The sequence below is a fragment of the Somniosus microcephalus genome, chromosome 19, assembly GCF_052327205.1.
Source record: "Somniosus microcephalus isolate GS21.2 chromosome 19, FLI_Smic_1.0, whole genome shotgun sequence".
NCBI lineage: Eukaryota > Metazoa > Chordata > Chondrichthyes > Squaliformes > Somniosidae > Somniosus > Somniosus microcephalus.
The window spans coordinates 46,842,798-46,868,044 of NC_141005.1; the positions used below are offsets into that span (position 1 = coordinate 46,842,798).

At 42.0% G+C, this 25,247-nt stretch overlaps 1 protein-coding gene across 2 annotated transcripts in view; it reads right to left on the reverse strand.

Annotated features, from left to right (window-relative positions):
* Nucleotides 1-436: 436 nt before the first annotated feature.
* Nucleotides 437-25,247, reverse strand: part of sdsl (serine dehydratase-like) — a 36,343-nt gene continuing 11,532 nt past the window's right edge. For both annotated transcript variants that reach the window (XM_085961761.1, XM_085961762.1), the window contains 4 exons: nucleotides 20,922-21,010; nucleotides 14,181-14,408; nucleotides 8,487-8,611; nucleotides 437-5,933 (listed from right to left, as the gene is read on the reverse strand). In XM_085961761.1, the coding sequence (XP_085817887.1) occupies nucleotides 5,740-5,933; nucleotides 8,487-8,611; nucleotides 14,181-14,408; nucleotides 20,922-21,010 (636 nt within the window). In that variant the 3' untranslated portion in view covers nucleotides 437-5,739. The remainder of the gene's footprint in view (nucleotides 5,934-8,486; nucleotides 8,612-14,180; nucleotides 14,409-20,921; nucleotides 21,011-25,247) is intronic.

The following is a 25,247-nucleotide window of genomic DNA, read 5'->3' on the forward strand; positions in this document are numbered from 1 at the left end:
AAAATGTATCCTTTGAAGGCATAACACAGATATGAAAAACTTGTACTTCAATAGTGATAAATGGCTGGTTTCTATTTAATGGAATTTTCTGAGCATCACACTGCGATAAAAGGACAAGGCTAATATTTCCATTATCCACAGCATTGCCACTTGCAGTAATCCACTGGTCAATCATCAGCTTTACATTCACTTGGTCACTCTGGAGCAAGTTATTGAAAGCGGAATTACTTTATTGCTACCTTAAATCACCATTTCAGTGGTTAAAAATTACCCTCACCATGCAAAGCTGAAATCCCTATGGGGCATACGCATTATGTTTAAAATTAATCCTGTGCAATAATGTCTTTTTCATGACATGACTGCACATCTACACTTACCAGTACTTTGAAATGGCACTCATTCACAGAAAAACACAAATACTGAGACGCAGGAACAGTCTAGGATTAGAATAGATTTAATAGTACAGTACGATAGCAAAATACTGCAGATGTTGGAAATCCGAAATAACAACAGAAAATGCTGGAAAAACTCAGCAGGTCAGGCAACATCCGTGGAGAGAAATCTGAGTTGACGTTTCGGGTTGGACCCTTCTTCAAAACCGTTATTTTAATAGTACAGTAACTGGTAAGATTTTCACTCTGCATCACTGGAGTAGCAACATTGATTTCTTAAAACTACTTTTGTATGTTTATTTCCCTCAACAAACATCAACAGTAAAACTGTATACAATCAATGGAATTAATGCTGATCAACTAAAGTTGGAAAACCTGTATCTTCTTTCCAATTTATTTTCCAATGGTTACTTATCAGGTTGTCATTAATCAATAACCCAATATGTTAAGTATAGTCTTAGCCTTTCACTGAATCTTGTGGACTCATTAGCCTGGGGAAGGGGCGGGGAGTTATTGTCCAGTAAGTCAGTTAAGTTGTTCAGACGATTTCACGAACTGGCGGAGGAAGGCTTGAGGCGTTTACAGTCATCTTATTTGTGAGATTGTCACCTTGGATTCGAACTCTCACCCTTTGGATCTGTTCATATGTGTTTGTGCTCATCAAGGGAATGGGGGAAATGGAGCACCTTCCAATTTGGGCAGTCAGTCACCATCAAGTGCTCCCAGGTCAGGTGTAATATGGTTAGATAGTAAGTAAAGCCCAACAATGTGCCTCAGCTCCAAGTCAGAAGAGCACCCTCGACTGCACAAGTGTTGCATTTCTTCATTTCCCACACCAGCCATCTTGTGACTTCTGAGTGAGAATGCCAATTTAATAACAGTTTTGTCCTGTAGGTCTATTTGTACCAAGAACTAGCTTGAGACTGTCTAAACCTAACTCCCAAAACTAATTTAATGTAGCACCCAACTGATGAGACACACTACGCCATCCAATCTCCTGTTGTTTTATAAACTGTATACAAGGCTCTCAATTCAATTTTCCTAATTTTGTTTTTTGATTTTAAACTTTTCATTACTGACCAAGAGTGTGAGGAAATGTGAGTGAATCACAATGGCGGTGCTTTATTTGACATTTCACGAGAGCACCTTTGCTGCGGAAATATCTGATCATGTGAATCTTAATGAGGTACTGTGGGTAAAAATGCAATTTGGTAACAAGCTGACAAGAGTTTTTGCACATTACAGACCCGAAATTCCATCTGGGTCAATAGCTGGGGCCGATCTCCAGTCAGCAGACTGGAAACCAAAGCGGAACCAAATTGCTTCTGGATTCTGACCTGTTTTTCATTCCAATCATTTTCTGTTTGGAAGGGCTGTGGGCAGATCTTCCACCCACCTCCCATGTCAAAGGGGTACAACAGAGGGAATTCCCAGGCTATCCCAGAAATTTCACCCTTTACATCCGTAAAAACCTCCATGTAAAATAGGTCTTTTGAAAGATCCCAAACCTTAACTAAAGAAAGGTGATCAATCCCATAGAGGAGTAATTATTAGGTCTCAAGACAAAATGGCTCCTTTTGGAGGTGAAGGCTGGTGAATATTATATTTATCTTTGGTCTGGAAGAGCCAGGAGAAAACCAGCGCCCTTGCAGGCATTGGTGATCTTCGGGAAATGACCTCATCCCCATCATTTGGGAGGTGGTGTTGGGGGGGGCGGTGAAGGCGGCCTAGCATGTAGGCGGACAGGGGTTCCGGTCCGTCATTCGTCTGCCAGCAGAGCCATAAAATTTGGGCCCTCCAACTTTACTGACTGGTTATACTGGAAACAACTGTGGATTAACCCTTTGAACTTCAATCCAGTTCAGCACTTGCACAGGTGAATTAGTGAAAGGTACAAAGTGGAGAGAAGATACACATTTGACCAAAAGATTACACAATAAAAAGTAATGCAAAGCAGGTACAAGTAACCTGCATGTTAATTTACTTGGAATCCACACTGTTAGAGTCAGTTATTCGTTTATCAGGGTATTTGTTTGGTTCTGTACTTTTGTATCTCTGTACAGAAACAAACATAAAAAACAATCACAAGGTTTAAAATTACAACTATTCCACGAAAACTGAGGTTCTCCAATGTATGAGGGCATACAGGGCTTGACTACAATCCGCACTGCTTAAAGGGTAAAACAGGAGTACAAAGTAAACTATATTTAAGAATTTAGGAAATGCTTCAAGGAATGTATTTTATATAATTGCAATAACAATGTAGTAAATTATCTGTTAATATAACAGATTTGTTTGATAATTAATAGTATTAGTGTTAGTAATATTACACTGTTTAACACTGCTCTGGTGTCCTCTTAAAAGGGTACATGGGATACTGATAACAATGTAGTAACATTAAAACATAATTACCAAGTGCCCTACATGTTGGTTTATGTCCCCTTACATTTATGAGGAAATATATTTCATTAATAGAACAATTTGTTGTTAGTCCTCCACCCGCTTCCACTGGCACATATTAGAGCAATTACAGCCCTGGAGAATAATAAAGTCACAGAATTACTATGTGATCATTTAAAACAATTACTGAGACACATCACACAGATTGCCTCCCCTACAATTTCTGTGTAATCTTTTTGAATTTCCTCCCATGCCCTCCCCCAATGGGTGATGCTGGAGACATTACTGTAACTGAATGTAAAGAAAAGGGAATTGAAAATAGTTTTTGTACATAAAGATCTATTCGTCGACAGTGAAAATATATTTCAGGCGTTAACATTTTCTCAAATTGTGCTGCATGTTTAGCATTTGTGTTCTTTAATGGCACACCCAACACCTAACACGTGGCAACTCTACCAATAATGCAAGATTCCGCAGTTTGGGGTTGCGCTGGCTGTACTGCATGTAGGCTTCGAGTGACAGAAAAGAGGTGCCTGTCCCGTCACCGCTTTTGTAACTTTAGAAATGTCATTAGCAGTCACCGGCAGGTGACCAGAGATATGTGCATGCATTTCGGTTCAGCCTATGTGCAGCTTTGCTTTCCCCAGTTCAAGATGTCTGTGACCAGGCAGTATAACTGGGCTGAACATTCGCATCCTGTTTGGGTATTCTGGTATTAAGTATGTTGCGCGGTGCTCAAACACAGACCCACGACCTCCACATGCTACTCTCCCCTGTTTCTGTTTGCTGGTGCCGCTGCTCGTGAGGAAACTCTTACCATTAAGAGGTAAGTGGTGACTTGACAGCAGCTTGCAAGAGTCATGATAATGTGGGTCTGTGATGCTGTGAAGTCTCTGGTAGTCGCCAGCTTTATGTTTGCGAGGATCACTGACTGCATGCATGGTATTGATAGCACTCTTTTAGTACAAAAACAACCTTTAGAAAATACTCCCGATAGATGACCACTTACTGGAGTGCAACTGGGACATTAAATACCGAACATCATTAACAGGAACTGGCTGGGAGGAGTTAGTGTCAGACGGAATGAACCAGCTGGAATAACATCAGTCGATAGTCTTTAACCCAATGTGCTTCACAGTTTTAACATGTCAACAGTGATCTGTACATTTAACTCAGACATCTCACATTATCAGCAATCGTTCAAGAAGTCTTCTGAACTTTGTTTAAACAAACAAAAATAAACCTTAAGTAAAAGACTATATGCACGTTTCTTTTTTCAAATTATCTAATTTTCAGAAGAATTACTGATAGTGGGCTTCTCCCTTTGTCTGAAATCAAATTTGCCTCAAAACGATTTCCTCTGAATCCAATGTAGGTGCTTGGGAACAATCCTCATGAAAAAGCATTTGGCAAATCTTTCCTTTATCTGCTTGAAGCACTTGATGCAATGACATAAATACAGTCAATGCATCATTGCAGGTGGGTGTGTGTGTGTGTGAGATCATGGTGCTGAAAATGTTACCTCTTTTCTGTTTCTTCTTCCCAAAACAAGAAAGTTTGCCAAACATACTTTGTGTGAAGACTGTTCTTCTTTAAAATTAGATAGCATTTTGTCTGATATAGATTTTTTTTTAAAGAGAAAAGAAATTGTTCATTATCAACCAATTTTTGTTCAGGAACATTAGTGTGACATTAAAGGCCCACATTCATTTCTTTTTGCAGCCATCAGAATGAAGAGTTGAGTTGGATTAGATTGGAACCCAGCCTCAGGACCAGAAGGAAAGGATTGAACCCACTGCATCGCCTAGTGCAGGGGCAAAGCAGAACTCAAAGTTTTCAGTTATTATATCTAACCACGTTTGCAGATACCGTCATTGCCACCAATGCAATGAACTGACTCCCATTTACTTCGCCTTGATTACAAACAAAGTAATTTATAGCTTTCAGTCCTCAATGGATCCAGCTGCAATGCCAGCACTCCCACATTAACGGGAATATCCCAGGGAATCAGAATCAGCCCTTCCCAAAGAAAAATGTGATTTTAATTCTTTTTACAATGTTAATTGTTTAATAGTTTTTCCCAAAAAGATGGTTGCATAAATTCCTTTCTACCCACTCCTTAATGCCTCTGATCTTTCCCTTTCACTCACCTGTGCAATTACTTTATTTCCACTACGCCCCACCACCCCCCCATCCAACTCAAAATGCTCCATTAAGCTTCTAACCAGCCTTATTCCTAATATCACACTCCTTCTCACTATTAGGTACAGGGACAGTAGTGCCAACAGAGTCCCATCTGCCACTGAACAACAACTCTATGACTGAGAAAATAGGAGAGACCAGGCCTTCATGAAGGATTGATCAGAAGCAGAGGGCACCCTGAGAGAAAGAATGAGGGTATTACAGGAGCCGAGGAATTTTATATACAACTTTTCAGATATGTATATGCTGGTACTCATATTTTATTCACGGAAAATTGTGCAGCCAAAACAAAAATGTCTTCCTTGGGCGTTTAGTTTCATTTTTTTTTTTTAAGTGACAGGAATGCAGTGATTATGTCCATCCCAAAACAGGAAGTCTGGGTCGGGTCACAGTTGGGGGAAAGAGAGAGATGAGAGGTAGAATCACAGTGAGAAAGAGAGAGGGGGCCAGGCCATAATGGGAAAGAAGTGAGAGCAACCTACTGTGGAACTGCAATATATCTAAACACTTCGTCAAAGATGGTTTTGAGATTATAATACAGGAAATATTTGCAAGCTATATATTAACACAGAGGAATAATGCAGTAAAAGGCAAGGTTCCCAGGATATGTGAACCTTGCCATGCATTCAATTCAACAAGCACCCAGTACTCTTAACAATTCCAGTCATATGATTTCACGTGATTACTGTCTGGCAGACAGAAAGAGTTTACAAGAAAAGTGTCACATTCAGAAAAACTGCTTCATTTAGCTCTCCCCCAGTTGCATTTTATATTCTTTAAGCTGTGCCATTGTGATGCTGCTTCCTCCACAGACAATGACTACTACTGACTGTAGGTCCTGGGCCAACCGTCCCTCCTTCTGCAGTCGCTGGATTATTCCACTGTAAATGGCAGCTAGTGATGCACCACAGGCTGGTTCAACCAGTATCCTTTCATCGTCTGCAAAAAGAGCAAATTGTTTGCAATCAGGTCACAAGCTCTGATTTAACGATCCTCTCAGCCCTACGACCTAGTGTGAGATCTAGCCCAGAAGACAGCATTGCATTTACTGTGGACCTTCTGGCTTTTGAGTAACATGTCCTGAAATATCTCAAATGTAAACCAACACCAAAACCGTGATTTTTAAACTAGGAATCCATTTCTTCCACTTAGTTCTGTGGAGTAGGCACACAGCATGGAGGCATCAGCTCCTCGGGTTTCAGAAGGTTTCAAAAGAACTTTCTGCATCAGCAAACAGGCATTAAAATTCAAACCATGTTCCTACCCACTGCCCCTATTATGTCTCTTGCTTAATTTTGGGCTTGGCAGAAGGTAGCAACCCTACTGGAAAACAAAAGTGTACACAACAGTATTTACAATGGGGGTGACCAATTTATTCAAGCTCAATAAGCAAATAGAGGTGCTGGACACTGACAAGAGAGCCAGAAGTGCACTCGTATGCTCACTGATATTCTCAATTAACAACAAGCATATTATACATGAAATTATCAAATGTGATCCATCAATGTGACTTTGGTCATGCTTTGCTTCTGTTAATTGAAACCTAGACTGTATTCTCCAATTCCCTCGCTCCATTATAGCCCCGGTCATTTCCCCTCTCATTTTCCCCTCCCTCATAGCTGATTATCTCTGTTATTCCTTTCCTCTGCATCTTTCATTCTTTCTCTCCTAGTCTTTCTCACATATTCCCTTTCTCCCTATCGATTATAATCACTATTTCTCATTCTCTCTCACCATCTAATTTCCTCTGTCTCTCTCATTACCACTATCCCTTTCTCTTTCATACCTCTGTCAGCCAGTGGCTCAGTTGGTAGCACCAGCGCCTCCGAGTCAGGAGGTCTGTGGGTTCAAGTCCCACTCCAGAGACTTGAGTACATAAATCTAGGCTGACTGTACTAGGGACTGAGGGAGTGCTGTACTGTCGGAGGTGCCGTCTTTCAGATGAGACGCTAAACCGAGGCCCCATCTGCTCTCTCAAGTGGACGTAAAAGATTCCATGGCACTATTTTGACCAAGAGCAGGGGAGTTATCCCCAGTGTCCTGGTCAATATTTATCCCTCAATCAACATCACTAAAACGGATTATCTGGTCATGATCACATTGCTGTTTGTGGGAGCTTGCTGTGCGCAAATTAGCTGCTGCGTTTCCTACAACAGTGACTACACTTCAAAAAGTACATCCTTAGCTGTAAAGCACTTTGGGACGTCTGGTGGTCGTGAAAGGCGCTATATAAATGCAAGTTTTTTTTCTTTTTTCTTTCTCATTCTCTCTCCTGTCTCTGATTTCTCTCATTGTCTCGATTGGTGGTTATAGCAAAACACAACCAACAATGTCCGGTGATAGATTAGTAAATCTATCTTGGGTTTAGAAAACAGAATCAAAGGCTAAACTCATCACTGAGCATTAAAGTTTAATAGACCCAAATGGATATTATAAAAAGTACTATTCATTAATGTTTCCCCAGAACCAGCTCACATAACCTTGCTGAAATCAGAAAGATGGCCACCGGCCTTTGAGATAAAATTATTGAAAGGCTTATTTTTAAATGAAATAAACCAACAGTTATCATTTGGGGGTCAAAATAGAATAGGAAGCACATAGAATTTACTTCCTCAAAATTCACCGTTAAAAAGAAGAAAAGCTTTATTTTTCAGATTGATGAGACCTAATTTTGGGATCCCACTCCTCATTAGTGATGTAGTATGGCTGAGAAAGGCCCTGGTTCGTACTGCACAGCCAGCCAGCAATAAATAGTTAATATATTACAACTCATTCAAAACTTTGAGGTTAGCATGGTCTGAATGGACGAAAGGATGTCTGTTTTCTTAACTGTGCCCTTTAATATTCTGCATTTCTCACATCGGGAATGAATACATCAGCTGGATGGCTAAAGGAAACATTCAAAGAACTGGCATTTTAACCGCAGAGGAGTCGCACGCAGCTCGGGAGACTTTGGGGCGTCCTCAATCTACAATTAAACACGGTGACAATAATTTACCAATTTAAGTGAAGTATAAAACCTAACATAAGTACTAATTCAGATTGGCTGTCAATTATTCTTTCAGTTTAATATTCCCAACAAAAACCAAGAGCCTAAACCATTTCAATGCAGTTGATATTTATAAAAGTATCAGAATTTTGCATAAAGAAAATTGCACCAAATTCCCACATTTGTGTAAAGAGCAGCTCTCATTATTGCAGTGAGAAACTCTCACAACCAATTCACTGGGCTCTTCCTTGTGGAAGAGAAACGGATTTACTTTTACGTCTGGTGCCTTCATTTAATCAGAATGCACTGCAAAAGGATTCCGCTCCAAATGGGATGTGTAAGGAAAGAATCCAAATTGTAATCCATTATTCATCTTACTGCAGAATAGAATTCTTATTTTACACAAATTAAAACAAAACAAAATATTTAAAAGCTTTGTGCGTATTTGGAATGAAGCCTGATTCTCAAAAATGTGTGCGTGAGAAAATAAAAAAAAGTCTCACCTAGGAATCTCTCTACTGCTTGCACAGCCTGATGGTCACTGATTACCTCAGAGAGAACAATGTGCTCCTGTGTATTCTGAAGTGCCTTCTTACACACGGTTTTAGCTCCCAGGGTTTTAGCCACACTAATGTACAGAGAACAGAAAGTTAGAAGAAACAGCTCATCCTCCGCATGCTACCAGCAGACACTACTACACACAGACATATACAGCAACAATTTGCATTTATATAGCACCTTTAATGTAGAAAAAAAGTCCCAAAGCGCGTCAGCGCAATCAGACAAAAATGGATGCCGAGCCAAAAAAAGATATTAGGAGGTCTGACCAAAAGCTTCATCAAAGAGATCTTCAAGGAGGAGAGGGAGGCTCATGGATGAGATTCCAGAGCTTAGGGCCTAGAAAGCTGAAGGCACAGCTGCTATGGTGGGGCAAAAGAAGTGGAGATGCACAAGATACATACACACCAACAAACATGCACATGCAACTCCTGGTGAGCATAGAGTCCAAACTTATCAACAGATAAACAAATTTCACTCTTCTCAAAACCTCTAACAAAAGAAAATTGAACAAATCAATCTAGCGCCATAATGAAAAGAAAAACTGTGAACAATGGAAAGCTGAAATAAAAACAGAAAATGCTGGAATTGCAACCAGCATTGGAATGAAAATCCAGGTTACCCTCCTGTTATGGTTCAGGCTTTTTCCAATACTTTTTTTCTCATGGCCTGACCACAGTTTGCATAAGCAGATCACATCTCTCACAAATTGACGTGTGTTTACTCTGTGACACACTGAGGTACTATTGTTTCTTAAAATATATTTAGATATTCAAACCAACCAAGGCTAAAATTCTACTTTTGTCACACTCTTAACAGAATTCATGGGTTTTATAGAAGGGTTAAGTTAACCTATTCCATGTCCAGCATTTCCTGTTCTTATTTTAAGTTAGCAGTTACCCAATTGAATAATGTTAAAGGTATTCATTTTCTTTGATCTCATGTTATAGAAATTTGAGGTCATTGAAGTCAAGAGAAAAAAAGTTATAGAAACCGCAAATTGCATAAACGTCTTTCAAATCCTGTATCATGACTGAGTGACAAAACACTCAGAACTCAAGGGTTACTGGCATACATCACTGGAAAACTGGTCACAATATGTCACTTCAATATTAGTTACGCTGAAGTTGTTGAATCTCTCTGTATGATGTCTATTTGCTTTCTCACATATGCCCAGAAATTACTGACATCCAATGGTGTCAAATTATTTACAAAAATACCCTTTTAACCAAGCTAGGTGATGTAACTGGCGACATTACAGACACTGAGCTTCATCGCGAAAGGTATAATAATCCTGGTCCAGTCAGTCATGATGGTAGCATAGTCTCACAGTCGGTTGAGTTCTTCCAGTCTTCCGACAGCTGAGGGCACATACTAACGAGGTGTTAATACACTGGCGCTGCTTCAGTGGCCAGCACCAGGAGAGAAGGACTGCCTGCAGCAAATGCAGGTTAAGGGAGAAGGGGCCCAAGACCATGAACTTTTCTAATTGTGAAAAGAATTTTTTTGATCAAACATACAACAATCAGGAGAAATGAAAATCGGGCGGTTTCTATAAAGACAGTGACCTGCAGTGGTAGTTTTATGCCTGGGCAGTAAGTTGAAAGTCTACCCCGTACTATTAGCACATCTCCCAAGGTAAGGTGACAATTGCAACATATACAGTCATCTCATAGAGGGGGATAATTATTCTTCTGCCACTGGGAATGACATGCAAACAGAATTTCATGCTTCAAGCTAACAGTGACTGCATATCTCGTAAGGAGCCACCTAATGCATCACTGCAAACATTTTGTTAAAATAAGCAATGCAGTTAACCCATGTACCTTTCATGATAGTAACACAGAACTGTAGTACTGGCCTGTGCCTCCGAGTTTGTGTGACCTGTGGACCACCTTTGATCCAAGTCACACATGATTGGGAAAGTTAATGGCTCGGATTTTGCTGTGAGCAGCGAAGGAACGGCTTTCGCCATTCACCTCGCATACAATTGCTCGCAGGCTTTTAGTGGGCTTGTCAGCGATGACTTCCTCTCTTCCAGCGTCTGTTTGAATTCGGCGCCCTCTACAGGGAACCTGTGGTGTCTGTGAGCAGGACAAGGAGCAGGGAAGCTGTTCAAACAGGAGGAGAATCCTCACTGACATATGCAGACAGCAAAGCAGGAAGCAAGAAACAGGAAATATAAATTACATTTAAATCACTGTACAGGAAGCAAAATAAGGATTGTGACATACACATGGGATTACGGGAGAGAGATAAAACAGAAAAACAATGTTATTTTTTTAAATCTGCAACCTTAATTTTCTTCTGAAGGAATGGGACTTGTAAAATTAAATGTTATGGGCCAGAGCAGTTGTTCAGTAGTATGTATTATCACTTATTACCAACTTAGGCACAAAAGGCATCAAGGGGTATGGGGAGAGAGCGGGAATATGGTGTTGAGATAGAGGATCAGTCATGATCATATTGAATGGCGGAGCAGGCTCGAAGGGCTGAAGGGCCTACTCCGGCTCCTATTTTTCTATGTTTCGACGTTCCCTTTAAGCTGCGCAGCCACATGGCCAGGCAGTGCTCCAGGGATCCCCTGCAGCCAGCTTGCCAGCTTTTCAATGCAAAAACCGCACATGTGCAATATTTTGAATGGCCTGCGCAGCCCCTTAAAGGCGGCGTGCGGCGCCAAAAGAATTAGAGGGAACATTGCTTATTACGCCGTGAAAAACTCAGTTGCTCCTGATTCTACAAGCTCTAACGTTTCCATCTGTCTTTAGAGTGAGAATAGTGGGTAATTACACTAAGGTACATGCTATTTTTAATTAACTTCAACAGTTGGTGGACCAAAGGGAAGGAGGCTGTCCAGGGAAGTATTTATCTGCAAAGCCTTTCTAACAATCTGAACAGCTACAAATTGATTGGGAGTCATCTTGTATTATTTTTAAAGCAGTCTACGCTGGGTTTCTCTGTTGAACAATATAAACACATTTTAACAGTACAAATTGTTAAACAACTCGTAATTGGTTTGTAAATAAGGAGATTAAGGAGCTCCATACATGGTGTTGGAGTGTTTTCATTGACCTGAAACATCAATCAGTCCACTGGGCTCTATAAAAAAGTCCTTTCCAGGAGAATAATCCTGAAACGTAGGACTGGATTCCACCAATGTTGCTCTGCTACCAGTTGCTCTGATAGAATCATAGAATAGTACAGCACAGAAGGAGGCCATTCGGCCCATCAAGTCTACACCGGCTCTTTCGAAGGGCAATCCAGTTAGTCCCACTCCCCCGCTCTTTCCCCAGAGCCCTGCAATTTTTTCTCCTTCAAGTATTTATCCAATTCCCTTTTGAAGGCTACTATTGAATCTGTATCCACCACCCTATCAGGCAGTGCATTCCAAATCCTAACCACACGTTGTATAAAAAAGTTTTTCCTCATGTTGTCTCTGGTTATCGATCCTTCAGCCATTGGAAACAGTTTCTTGTTATTTACTCTAAATCCTTCATGATTTTAAACACTTCTATCAAATCTCCTCTTAGTCTTCTCTGCTCGAAGGAGAACTATCCCAGCTTCTCTAGTCTATCCACGTAACTTTAATCCCTCATCCCTGGAACCATTCTAATAAATCTCTTCTCTACCCACTGAAAAGCCTTCATGTCCTTCCTAAAGCGTGGTGCCCAGAATTGGACACAATACTCCAGCTGGAGCCGAACTAGTATTTTATGTAGGTTTAGCATAACTTCCTGGCTTTTGTACTCTATGGGCTGGATTTTCATTCAGGGGACGTGATGGAGGCGGGACTACAACTTTCGGGGTTGTTGTCCCGCCTCCATCAAGATGTGGCCAATCCACGCGATTTTAACTTGATTGACCTTGTTGAGCCTGCCCAGCGGGCTCAGCAGGCCAATTAAGGGCCACCCAGCAACAGGTGACGTCACAGACTGAAATTTCATCTGTCAAGAGGTTTTGACAGATGAAGTATCAGTGTTTGAAAGCTCTTTGAACCTGTCAAACACTGACAGTCTTACTTCTAACATGAGTCCTTCTCCACAGAATCAGTTAGAAATCTCTCCTGCACAGAAAGCTGAAGGCTGTCACTTTTGACAGTTTGCAGCCATTCTGCTTTCTGTGCCAGTGAGATGAGGGACTCGCGAGACCTAAAGGAAAGAAAGCTGTAAAGGTAAGAAAAGGTAATTTAAACTTCTTTAAACACTTTAGACACACTTACCTTTGCACTCATGCACACATCACTCACCTGAACACCGACATCTCGAACCCTCCAAGTCCTTCAACCCGACGGCCCGTCTCCTCTAACTTGGCGTGGTTTGGAGCCGTCGGGAATCCCACACTTCAACCTTAAAAATAGGGATTAGGCTAAAAACTGCCTGTTAACAGGCAGTTAATTGGCACTAATCCCCTTCCCGCCTCAGGGAGGCGGGTCCCAGTGCGGGGCAGGTACCCGCCTCCTTTGAAACTGGCATGGAGGCGGGTTGGGGGCGGGATGGTGTCAGGACCCCCGATTTTGGGATTTTAACCCCCCCTCACGCCTCCATGGCCCAATGAAAATCCTGCCCTATTCCTCTATTTATAAAGCCCAGAATCCCATGTTTTATTAACTGCTTTGTTACCCTATTCTGCCACCTTCAAAGATTTGTGCACAAGCACCCACAGGTCTCACTGTTCTTGTACCCCCTTTAAAATTCTACCATTTAGTGTGTACGGTCTCTCCTCATTCTTCCTACCAAAATGTATCACCTCACTTTTCTGTGTTGAATTTCATCTGCCATGTGTCCGCCCATTCCACCAGCCTGTCTATGTCTTCATGAAGTCTATTACTATCTTTCCCACTGTTTACTACACTGCCACGTTTCGTGTCATCTGCAAATTTTGAAATTGTGCCCTGTACACCCAAGTCCAAGTCATTAATGTATATCAAAAACAGTAGTGATCCCAGTACTGAACCTTGGGGAACGCCACTGTATACCTCCCTCCAGTCTGAAAAACAGCCATTCTCCACAACTCTCTGTTTTCTATCCCTTGGGACATTTTACTATGTTAAAGTTGCTATATAAATACAAGTTGTTGTTGTTCCCAGGAGGTGATTCTCCCATTGGGTTTCTCCCTCTGCGGAATCACCAGGCTCAATTTTGTGTCAACAGGGAGCTGCGCTCGGAGCGAACATGGGTCAGAGGATCAGCATTACAATATTGCAGCCCATTCTCTGACCCACATCCTCTTGAGCATGGCTTCCCACACGATCGGCAAATTTACCATTACAGGAAACTCTTTTTTAGTCAGCACCGACGGGACCGGCGTGGTGCCGGTTGATCAAAAAGTCCAGATTACAGAGCGGTATACTTACTAAGGTACGAGTGCCCCGTACACGGCCACAGATCCAGGCGTCCCTGTTGCATGGCAACAGGTGCAGGAACCCCGGTCACACGGCCACAGATCCAGGAACCCCGGTTACACGGCCACTAATATGAAGTAAAACTTAACCGGCAAAATTCAGGAGTGGGTTCAGGTAAGAGATATTTCCGGTTATTTAGGTGCCGGTAAAAAGAGAGTTTCCTGTATATCACTACACTCTTAGCAAAAAGCTAAAATATAGATTTAAGAAGTTTTATGATTCAACATTTTCACCATACCTTGTGATATCAGGGAGTGTGACTAACTTCCCAGCCTTCACTGCTGCATTCAGACTTTCAGCACCTTTAGTCTCCATGGCAATTATAGGCACGTCGCACCAACCCACTTTCTTCAGCCCTTCTACCACTCCACAGAGAAGGCCTCCACCTCCAACCGACAGAATAATAGCCCCAGGTTTGCAGTGCAGTGAGTCCCAAAGTTCCTTCACAACACTGGAATGCCCTTCCCTTAGGATTTAATTTTAGAGAAAAAATGTTTTAGCTCTGGCATCCAACAGACTTCCAAGTTCTGAAAGAAACGACGTGATTTTTTGTGTTGTAATGTAATGGTGTCAGAGAGTTACAAGGCTGAGCAGAATGTTATCTCCTGATCCTGGCACACACACTGAGTAAGAATGATGAAATCTAAAGAAGAAGCTGAAATGGCAACAACAAAGAATTAAGGGGAGATTTTCTACCTCGACAGGCACTTGGAAATAACGGACGATAAATCATGGGCTGGGGGGTGCACGACTTTCTGATCAGGGCTCCCGGCATTTGCAGAAAATGCCACGGTGAAAAAAATCTCTCCATTAGTACGAAGGAGAAGGTTTATAAATGTATTATAGTTTTCTTACACCAAATGCACAGAGGATTTTGGCTGAGTTGTACAAAACGTTATACTGCTTCAATGTGCGGCAAAAACCATCAGGTACATAATATTTGACTTTGTTGACATTGATCTGCCAGGTTCTGGGTGAAATGTTAAGATCGTATTAGCACTACATCTATCTGGTAGAAATCTCAGTGGTGATAACTGTTACCCATGCTCCTTGGTATAGCTAAAACTATTCCATAAGCCCTATAGAGAGGCGTGTGTGGTATCCAAGTCCAGAGTGTTAGTCCAAAATTAACAGTCACTTGGACAAGTGTGGATTAATTAAGGAAAGCCAGCACAGATTTGTTAAAGGCAAATCATGTTTGACTAACTTGAATGAGTTTTTTGATGAGGTAACAGAGAGGATTGATGAGGGCAATGTGGTTGACGTGGTGTACATGGACTTCCAAAAGGCGTTTGATAAAGTGCCACATAATAGGCTTGCCAGCAAAGTTGAAGCTCGTGGAATAAATGGACAGTGGCAGTGTGGATAGGAAATTGGCTCAGTGACAGGAAACAGAGAGTAGTGGTGAACGGTTGTTTATCGGACTGGAGGAAGGTATACAGTGGGGTTCCCCAGGGGGTCGGTACTAGGACCACTGCTTTTCTTGATATACATTAAATGGGTGTACAGGGCACAATTTCAAAATTTGCAGATGACACAAAACTTGGAAGTGTAGTGAACAGTGAGGAGGAGAGTGATAGACTTCAAGAGGACATAGACAGGCTGGTGGAATGGGTGGACACGTGGCAGATGAAATTTAACGCAGAAACGAAGTGATATATTTTTGTAGGAAGAACGAGGAGAGGGAATATAAACGAAACTGTGCAATCCTAAAGGGAGTGCATGAACAGAGAGACCTGGGGGTATATGTGCACAAATCGTTGAAGGTGGCAAGGCAAGTTGAGAAAACGGTTAAAAAAGCATACGGGATCCTGGGCTTTATAAACAGAGGCAGAGAGTGCAAAAGCAAGGAAGTTATGATGAACCTTTATAAAACACTGATTTAGCCTCAACTGGAGTATTGGCCCAGTAATTCCTGTCGGGGGCTTGCCGCGCGTGCAAGCCCCCGATGTGCGCTCACCCTGCGCGCCGACATCTGAAATCTGGCCCGCAGTGGATTTCCTGTCAGTGGCCAGGTTCTGATCCCGGCGCGCTGTGCTAACCTGACCCAGCGGCGTAGTTAGTGCGATGTGCCGGCTGGGATCAGGTGAGCACTGTTCAGCCAATCAGGGGAGGGGAAACTTCATTCATAAGTTTGATAGTAAAGACTGTCAAACTCATGAAAAGTACTGCACCCCAAAACACTACTTAAACTTTAAATAAAATTTTAAAAAGCATCCCAATAATTAAATTAACTATGAATAACTTTAAAAAGCTATTTTAAACAATTAATCAAATTTTTGGAAAAAATAAATTTTTTAAAAATCGGGGCCAAAACTAAACTTACCTTACTGTAAATTCTTTAAAAATAACAAACCTGTGGAAAAAAAAATTCTAAATTGTACTAAAAGCCCACTTACCTGTAAAACTAAGTACTTACGTCTGATTTTTCCACGCGTAAAAACCGGAGGCCTTTACACTCGGGCAACTCTGGAAAAAAAAAGGAATTTCACTGCGCACGCACTGCCTGTGCAGTCGCACGCGCTGTGCCTCTGAACCCCTTCGTTCAGAGGACTGGAAATGCCGGTTTTCCCCGCATGCGCTGTGCATGCTGAACACGGGCATTTCCTCCGGCCAGACGCGTGAGTACCCCGACCGTACTCACGCGTTCAGAGAGGAATTACTGGGCCAGTGTCCAATTCTGGGCACCGCACTTAGGAAGGATGTGAAGGCCTTAGAGAGGTTGCAGAAAAGATTTACACAAATGATTCCAGGGATGAGGGACTTCAGTTACGTGGATAGACTGGAGAAGCTGGGGTTGTTCTCCCTAGAGCAGAGAAGGCTGAGAGGAGATTTGATAGAGGTATTCAAAATCATGAGGGGTCTAGACAGAGTAAATAGAGAGAAACTGTTCCGATTGGCAGAAGGGTCGAGAACCAGAGGATGCAGATTTAAGGTGATTGGCAGAAGAACCAAAGGCAACATAAGGAAATACTTTTTTACTCAGCGAGTGGTTAGGATCTGCAATGCACTGCCTGAAAGGGTGGTGGAGGCAGATTCAATTGTGGCTTTCAAAAGGGAATTGGATAAATACCTGAAGGAAAAAAAATTGCAGGGCTGCGGGGGAGTGGGACTAGCTGAAGTGATCTTGCAGAGAGCCGGCACGGGCGTGACGGGCCGAATGGCCTCCTTCTGTGCTGTAACCATTCTATGATTCTATTCTATGATTCAAGTTTTCACCCATGCACAATGTGCTTTCTATATTATCTGCAGCTACAGTAAGAAGCACAGGTAACAACGTTCACCATGAAGGAATTAAATAAAACTGAAAGGGATTTTCAATAAAATACAAAAGCTCCAGTCAGGTAAGATGTGAGTTATCAGGTCTCTTGCTGTAAAAAGTGGCTTTGTAGAAATGCATTAAGTAACTGTACATCATTCATTTCCAGATCACTTTCTACAACGATAAACCTAAAAGCACAAATCATACCCAGCTGGAAGTTTTGAACTCTGTTTCTGTTTGCACTGATCATTTTATAAAATGGGTGATGCTCCCTATTTCTTTAGTCTTCACTTTGTGAAACTGTCGGGTCGCTTGATGTGTCAGGTTTATAAGCAGCAAGGCTGGACTAAGCACCTTACAGCAGCACCTTGCACGTTGATGGTAAGTATTCAGGTGCATGTCACACTCAAGATTGTAAACTGCACAAAACTACTAAGATTCATAGAATCAGAACAACATACCCTAACCTCAACCTCAGAATAATTCCGTGCATCCTAATATGACATTTTCTATTTCCACACCAGCCATCCTGTGGCCTCTCTTGAATTAGATTTCAATTTAGTGTCAATTAAGGATGGTTTTGAACAGTGGTTCATTTTTGGGCTTCACAAATTCAAAGCATGCAAGGACTAAAGGACAGAGACATTCATTAGTGTGGGTTGGAGCTAAACCCAGATCCACTGATTACAATTGGCAGAACTGATACTGTAATTAAAAATAGCAAACTTTGGTTTTTTTTAAGCAGTAATCATTGTAATCACTGTACTTAGACTGGAGAGGGATTTTATTTATTTAGATATGTTTTAATCAAGTTGAATCCTATGGACATGGATTCAGGATTTATTCAAGAGGATTCCGGATTCGAGTTCCCGGTTTCCAATGTTGGCAGCAAACCTATCTACTGCATCTTATCGGTTTCCTTATCTGAAACTGTGCCGTCCATAAAAAGTTTGTTAGCAACATCGAGAGTCAGCAGCTGGCTCAAACGGACCATTAATCTCTTGGATGACTTGTAAGGGATAATCCTAATCACTAACTATTAATATTTCTTGTCCAATTTAACAGGTACCATAGCCAGTGACAGTACTGGTCAGCTGCGGCCTCATGGCTGTCTCCCCATCCTTCTAGACATGCTGCAATGTGGACATAGGGATAGTGGCAGAGTGGCACAGGGGGCTGATCCTCCTTGCAATCACCTCATACATCACCACCTCCACTTCAACAACCATAAAACATGGAGTCCAGTGCGAGGCTGCGCCATCACTTGTCTGCCTATGGGATTTTCTCTTGGTTCAGTTTTGTCTGTGACTTTTTAATCCCTTTGCCCTTAAGCTTTGGCAAAGAGTGTGAATCAGCCGAGCTGCCTTTTAAGCCTTTTTAACGGCTTTCAGAAGATTTGTCGCTCTATTGTGGCTAATTGGAACTGGGTTGAGACTATCTAACTCAAATAACTCAGAACCGTCATAACTGAAGAGAGATACTTTATCCTATCCATCTGGCCTGGACCCAAACCCATAGCTAAAAGGAATGGTATCATAACCCATTGCTCCACCTACTTCCTCCTGGGCATTTCTGACCTAAATAACGCTCTGGTGTCAGGCTGATATGAAGAGGACGAGAGTTGTACCTTCCTGTGACATGACTTAAAGATTAGGTCACTGCCATGTGTCTGCAGCAAGAGCTGGTAAAATCCAGGAATATCAGAATTTCAAAATTTAAAACTTTTTAATTCAATTTACAATTTTCTTTTAAATTTTCAAATTTAAAACTACCTTACCAACTTCAGTCTAACTCTAATTTTTAATTTGGGGATTATCACTCAAAAGTCTTTAGCTATAGTTTCTCTACATTTATAAGTGTAATAAATGGTAAAATAAAGCTTATGAATCATTAACAGGTGTTGGTGCCAAATGCACAGATGTTCCACCCAGTAGGTTTCCTAAGGAAGATCAGCAGTAACAAGCATTAAATCAGGTGAGGTGGCTGTCACGCTGGGTATGAGAATAATTAAGAAAGGAGGGGTCTCAATTAGGTTGAATTTGTCATGTTTACTTAGTAGTGCTACATGGCTGCAATTCAACAGCAAAACAGTCCACAGTAGTAATTGATCAAACCCTGAATGGAAAGAGAAGTTAATGGACTGCAGTCAGTTTGTGTACAGCCATCGATCACCAATGGTGTTTGCCTTTACTGGGTGAGTAAGCAAATACTGGAGACCAAGACGTGCCAAGTGGATGATTGATTACATCAACCAGCAGGAGCAGGGCACCTTACACAGCACAAAAAATATTGTGAGAAACCTTGTGAGAAACCACTATGTGCAGATCCCGCGTTCAAAACCGTAGCTGTGTCAGTTTGCAGCCAAGTTCGTTGAACAGGGTTAAAAGTGTTTTCTTGTCTTAAGTTTCTGTCTTGCAAGCAAGAAATTCAGGATTTAAAACAGCCTGTAGGATCAGTAGTGACCAACATGTTCGCAAATCATAAATTCACCAAGATTTTTTCAACACTGCTATTTTGAGAGGCTTAAGCACCTAGAAGTTTACTTATAAAATGAGACTATTAACCCTTCAAAATGGACATGCAGTCCATGGCTATATCGGATTCACTAGAACCACTTAAAACAACTTGGGGTGTTGTAATCTGTTACCAAAATCACATCCCACTCTGGCAAAAGTTTTCCTTTAAATGAAAATAGCCAGACAGTGTTTGGTACAGAAATATAGCTCCTCTTCCAGAACTTACACTATATAGGATAGCATATTAGTACCATTCAAATCAGGATTTTAAACCATTTGATTTGCATAGATAAATTACCCTCCCACCTTTCCCGATGTTGGGTCCGTCAGCGCTGAGCTGACTGTTGTCACTCCCTGTAACCGATTCCTGACTATGTGTCACTTCCTTTATAACATTGACTGTATCACTCTCTAACTGATTCCTGACTCTCTTACTCCCTTTAAGATTCTGACTGTCACTTCCAGTCTTGACTCCCGACTCTGTCACTCCCTTTATAAGATTCTGACAGTGTCACTTCCCTTGTACAAGACCTTGCTTAGGTCTCAGTTAGCACACAGTGTCCAGTTTTGGTCTCTTCACATGGTGGGGGGATATTGAGGCTTTGAAAAGGATGCAGAAGAGGGCCACAAGATTAATTTCCAGTGTAAATCACTTTAATTATCCAGCTGGGCTTAAAGAGCTGGGTCTGTATACTTTAGAAAAGCAGAGGCGATTTGACTGTGTCTCACTCCCTGTAAATGTTTCCTGACAGTGCGTCGCGTCACTCATTATAACTGCTTCTTGACTATGTGTTACATCATTTATAACATTCTGTGTCACTCCCTATAACCGATACTTGACTATGTGTCTCTCACTGTATAAGATTCCTTGCTATGTGACACTCACTGCACCTGATTCCTTACAGTGTGTCGCTTGTTGTAGAAGATTACTATCAGTCACAGAATCTTTTCATAGCACTCTGTTACAAGGGTTTAAAGCTGATAAAAATTAATATATGTATCTCTCTTTTACTTCATGATTAGAAAAATGCTGTCAAAATAAATCATACTCTCAACTGCAAGTAACTAAATGTCTTTTGAGTTATGTAGGTTTTAATGGGTCATTTAAGAGTTGAACTAACAATATTTTGACATGGCTGTTCCATTATCTTTTGATTTAATTAACTGAATTGAGTTTTCTGATTCTTTGTTGAATCCTTACCAGAGCAAAGGGTGGTCGAAGGGAGAAACATACACCCAGCCATCATTTTCAGATAGTTTTAATGCTTGCTCATTTGCATCATCCCAAACCTAGCAAACATTTAGAGAAGATGTATTAGTGTCCAGTATTATTTATCAAAGAGCTCTCCATTGTTACATCCTTTTGACAAACTAGTAGCAATGTTTGCTCTTAACAGTAGCTTCACCTGGACCAAATCCAACATCCAGCGAACATGATAGAATGAACAGCTAGGACCCCACAGTCCCATTGTGTCAGAGGAAGTCTTGAGCAAACAGTCTCGAAACAGAGGCAAACACTTGTATGTGACATTAGAAAGTTTGAACAGTGAAGCTTGCGAGAGATTACGTGTAGGCTGACAATCTTCTATCAAGTGCTCTTCAAGAGTCATAAACTGAAGTTATAAAGGAAATTAAAAGGAAACCAGCAGAGTTCCCCGATGGCTCAGTGGCATCACGTGGTGTGGCACGGTACCGTACAAACCAGAAAGGTCCAATGTTCAATCCCTGCTGCTGATCTCACCCAAATGCTACAACTGGCTTCAGTGTCCTCGGGCTAAAGAGGGAGAATTAAGAATCTCAGCTAGGGCTCTTGCTAATGTTCAGAACATTCAATGCACTTGGTTGAAGCGCTTCAAGATGTTTTGATAGTTTTAATTTATTATTACTATCCAATGGCGTATGCTGTAAAGTGTATTGTCAGGAAAGGCAAGGATATGGTCAGCTGCCATGCTCCCCAGTTGAACAACCTGCCAACACATACTGTCCAGGCTAAAAAAAAACAGTAGACTACACGTTAAAACATGAATCTGGTGCCATGTTTAAGACATTAATTAGAGCTCAGGCTTTTGAAGCTTCACACAGCTTTTTGTTAACATTAATGACACTGGAGCCAGAATTTTGTGGGGGGTCAGTGGGTGCGATCGGTGGCAGGTCGGGTGGGAAAGTATTTTTCTTTTCACAGCGGGTCAGGACCCCACAGTGAACCCGCTGCCACGCGCCTTTCCCAATGTTGGGTCTGTCAGCGCCGAGCAGACCCGACATGCAGCAGGGGGACCCAATTCAGGTAATCAGTGGCTTATTTAGAGCCACTGACGAATGATTTTCAGCTCACCTTTTGCATCTGACAGCTCACCCACAGGTTCCACGCTGGTCGTGGACCACGTCTGTTAAGCTGAGGTGGGAGTTCAGTAGCCATTGAATTGACAGCATCAAATGTAAAGTAAAAGCTCCCACCTTACAGAGATATCTTCCCTCAGCCACAAGCTCTTCCTCACTGCATTTCCACAACAGATTCACCATGCTGCAAGTCTTTACACAAGTCTCCATCCAGTCTGACCTTATTACCTCTCTCACCATTGACAGATTGCATCTGTCATCTCTACTTCACCTGCCATCTATTCCATCAGCATGGGTGCCCTTTATACTGTCTCACCTTGGTCTTCAGAATCCCACCACGATCAGCCTCTACACCAGCAGCACCAACAACAACAACCTTCTCCGCCATCAACTGATGCTACACAGGACAGAGGGCATCAGCACCTGACCACATTGCTGCCTGGGAGGCCAGTGATGGCCTCACCATGGCCAGATTTACTTCACTTGACGCTGTACACCCTGGCTGCCACATGTGCCAGGTTGGCACCACCCCACACCAACACCATTCCTTTCACATTCATCACCATTGCGGGAGTACCGTCATGTCTCACCATTCACTGCAACTCACTAAGCTACTTCCACAAATCTGCCCAAGAATGCAAAGTGTTGAAAATAAAGGTTTCAATGTTTGACACCACATTAATAGAAACTTTACATGACCATTGCATAAAACACCCAAGTGCCTACCCTTGTGTGTTGTTAGTTGGTATGCTTGCACTAGGATGAGGGTGAGTGTGAGGGGTGGCTAGTGAGATGGGGATGTGATAATATAAATAGAGAGGGATGGGTGGAGGTGCAAGGTAAGTTGGTGTGAGTAAGGATGTGCAGGAGTAGGGTAGGGAAGGCAGAGTGGTGGGGATGTGATGAGAGGCACAGGAGGGTGAGGTTGAGTGTGGCTTTGCAGTAACGTTTCGTGATCTACTGAGATAATTGAAATATTTGCGGCACTGCACCCAGGTCCTCCTGACCACATCCCTGCTTATGCCCTCCTTTGCAACGTTCAACCAGGCTGTGTTGGTGTCCTGGGGATGTCTCTTCCGCCCAGGGGAAGGGAAGTGGACCTCCCTGCATGCTGTGACTCCCTCCATAAGCATATGGAGTCACGGGAGAGCCTGGGTGCAGCACTGTGCCTTTGTGCAGTCACTGTCAGTGTTTGCAGCACCTCAATGCTGTAGAACACTGACAGCATAAGTGTCAAAATAAATTTGGACATGGTCCCTTTAAGGAAACCGGCTGATGACGCATCATCAAATGACATCACCAGATCCGCTTCCTCTAATTGGCCGGGAATCACGCTGGGCAGGCTTAACAAGCCCATCAAGGGAAATTCATTTCACAGCGCGGGATGGAGACAGCAGCGGGGTCAGGACCTGCCACCAGCCACGGAGATTAGTAAAATTCCAGCCTGGATCACTGAAAGTTGTTGCTGATTCAATTACCCTTTTGTAATTACAATAGCAAAATACTGCGGATGCTGGAAATCTGAAATAACAACAGAAAATGCTGGAAATACTCAGCAGGCCAGGCAGTATCCGTGGAGAGAGAAACAGAATTAACGTTTCGGGTCTGGGACTCTGTTTCTCTCTCCATAGATGCTGCCTGGCCTGCTGAGTATTTCCACCCTTTTGTAACTCATTGCCAAACGTTTATTATCCTGGATTATTTGATTGCATTATTATACTCATGTAATAACATTTTTGTTGCGTCACAATAAGAAAGCAACTTTCTTCTAGAAAGAACTTGCATTTATATAGCGCCTTTCACAACTTACCTATTAATAATTATTCAAATGAGCTGACCCTGCAAAATTGTGCAATCAGCTCAATGCACTTTTGGCTGGCTTAGCATTACCAGCCAGCCATTCCTGGCACAGATTTTACCAGGACCACAAAATCAGGGTTATGGTCTTTTGCCAATACTGAAGTGCAAATAGCAGGCTATTTTTAGCATAAGGTGTGATTTTCATCAGTGTCACTAGGTCCTTGGATTAAAATTTAACTGCCTCTCATAGGAACTGCTAAGATTTTGGCAAGCATGCCAATACTTTCACCTTTCACTGAGATTACCTTCATGTATTATTGCTGCTTTTCTCTAAAGCTTTCAGGTTCATAGATTTACAAACAGCTTTGTATTGTACGTAACAGCTAAAGCCAACCAATGAAGTAAAGTCTCTTCTGCAACAGTGGCCAGCAGCTGAAAGTGCATTTTGAACTTTCCTACCCATTGTCAGCACATGCCAGAAAGGTCAATTATCACATCGCATCGCCTCAAAGCATTTCATGCAATGAATCACTTTGCATTACAGTGAAGTCTATCATACGGTTATCAGTCGTTAACCATCAGCTTTTTAAGCGGGACAGTCAACTTATCAACTCAATCGTCAGCATCTCGAGAAAAATCAGCTTTTTTCCACTGGGATAGAAGGTTGTCCATATGAACCAATGAGAGGAGTTGAAAGGCACAACTGAAGGTTGTCAGCACCAATTGTTTTCTCTGACCATTGATGCCCACTTGTGGGGGGGGGGGGGGTGGGGGGGGGGGGGAGGCCAAATCTATAAGATAGTCATTAATAAATCCAATAGGGAATTCAGGAGAAACTTCTTTATCCAGAGAGTGGTTAGAATCTAGAACTCACTACCACAAGGAGTAGTTGATGCAAATAGCATAGATGCATTTAAACGGATGCTATATAAACACATGAGAGAGAAAGGAATAGAAGGATATGTTGATAGGGTGAGATGAAGTAGGGTGGGAGGGGGCTTGTGTGGAGTATAGTCCAGCTAGGCCGAGTGGCCTGTTTCTGTGCGGTACATCCTATGCAATTTTATGGTTGTGCACAAACTGGAGGCAGAAAGGTTTTAAGCTGAGCTGATGGTTTCTGAGAATCACAGCTGTGGGTGTGTCTATTTAGGTTTTTTTCTTCAAAGAAGTTATATATAGCAAATGTAACTTAAAAAAAATAATTTTCCTCAAAAGAACTTCCTGGGACATGACTTATATGGAGATTTATTTTCATCAAGACTAGTTTTGAAATAAGGAGGATGTTCCCTGGGGCGCATGCATTAACTGGCTTTATTAACCATTCCTGTCACCGCACTGGTGGGATTGTCAGGTTTTTGGAAATAAAGAATGGGGTAGAAGTGGTAATGAA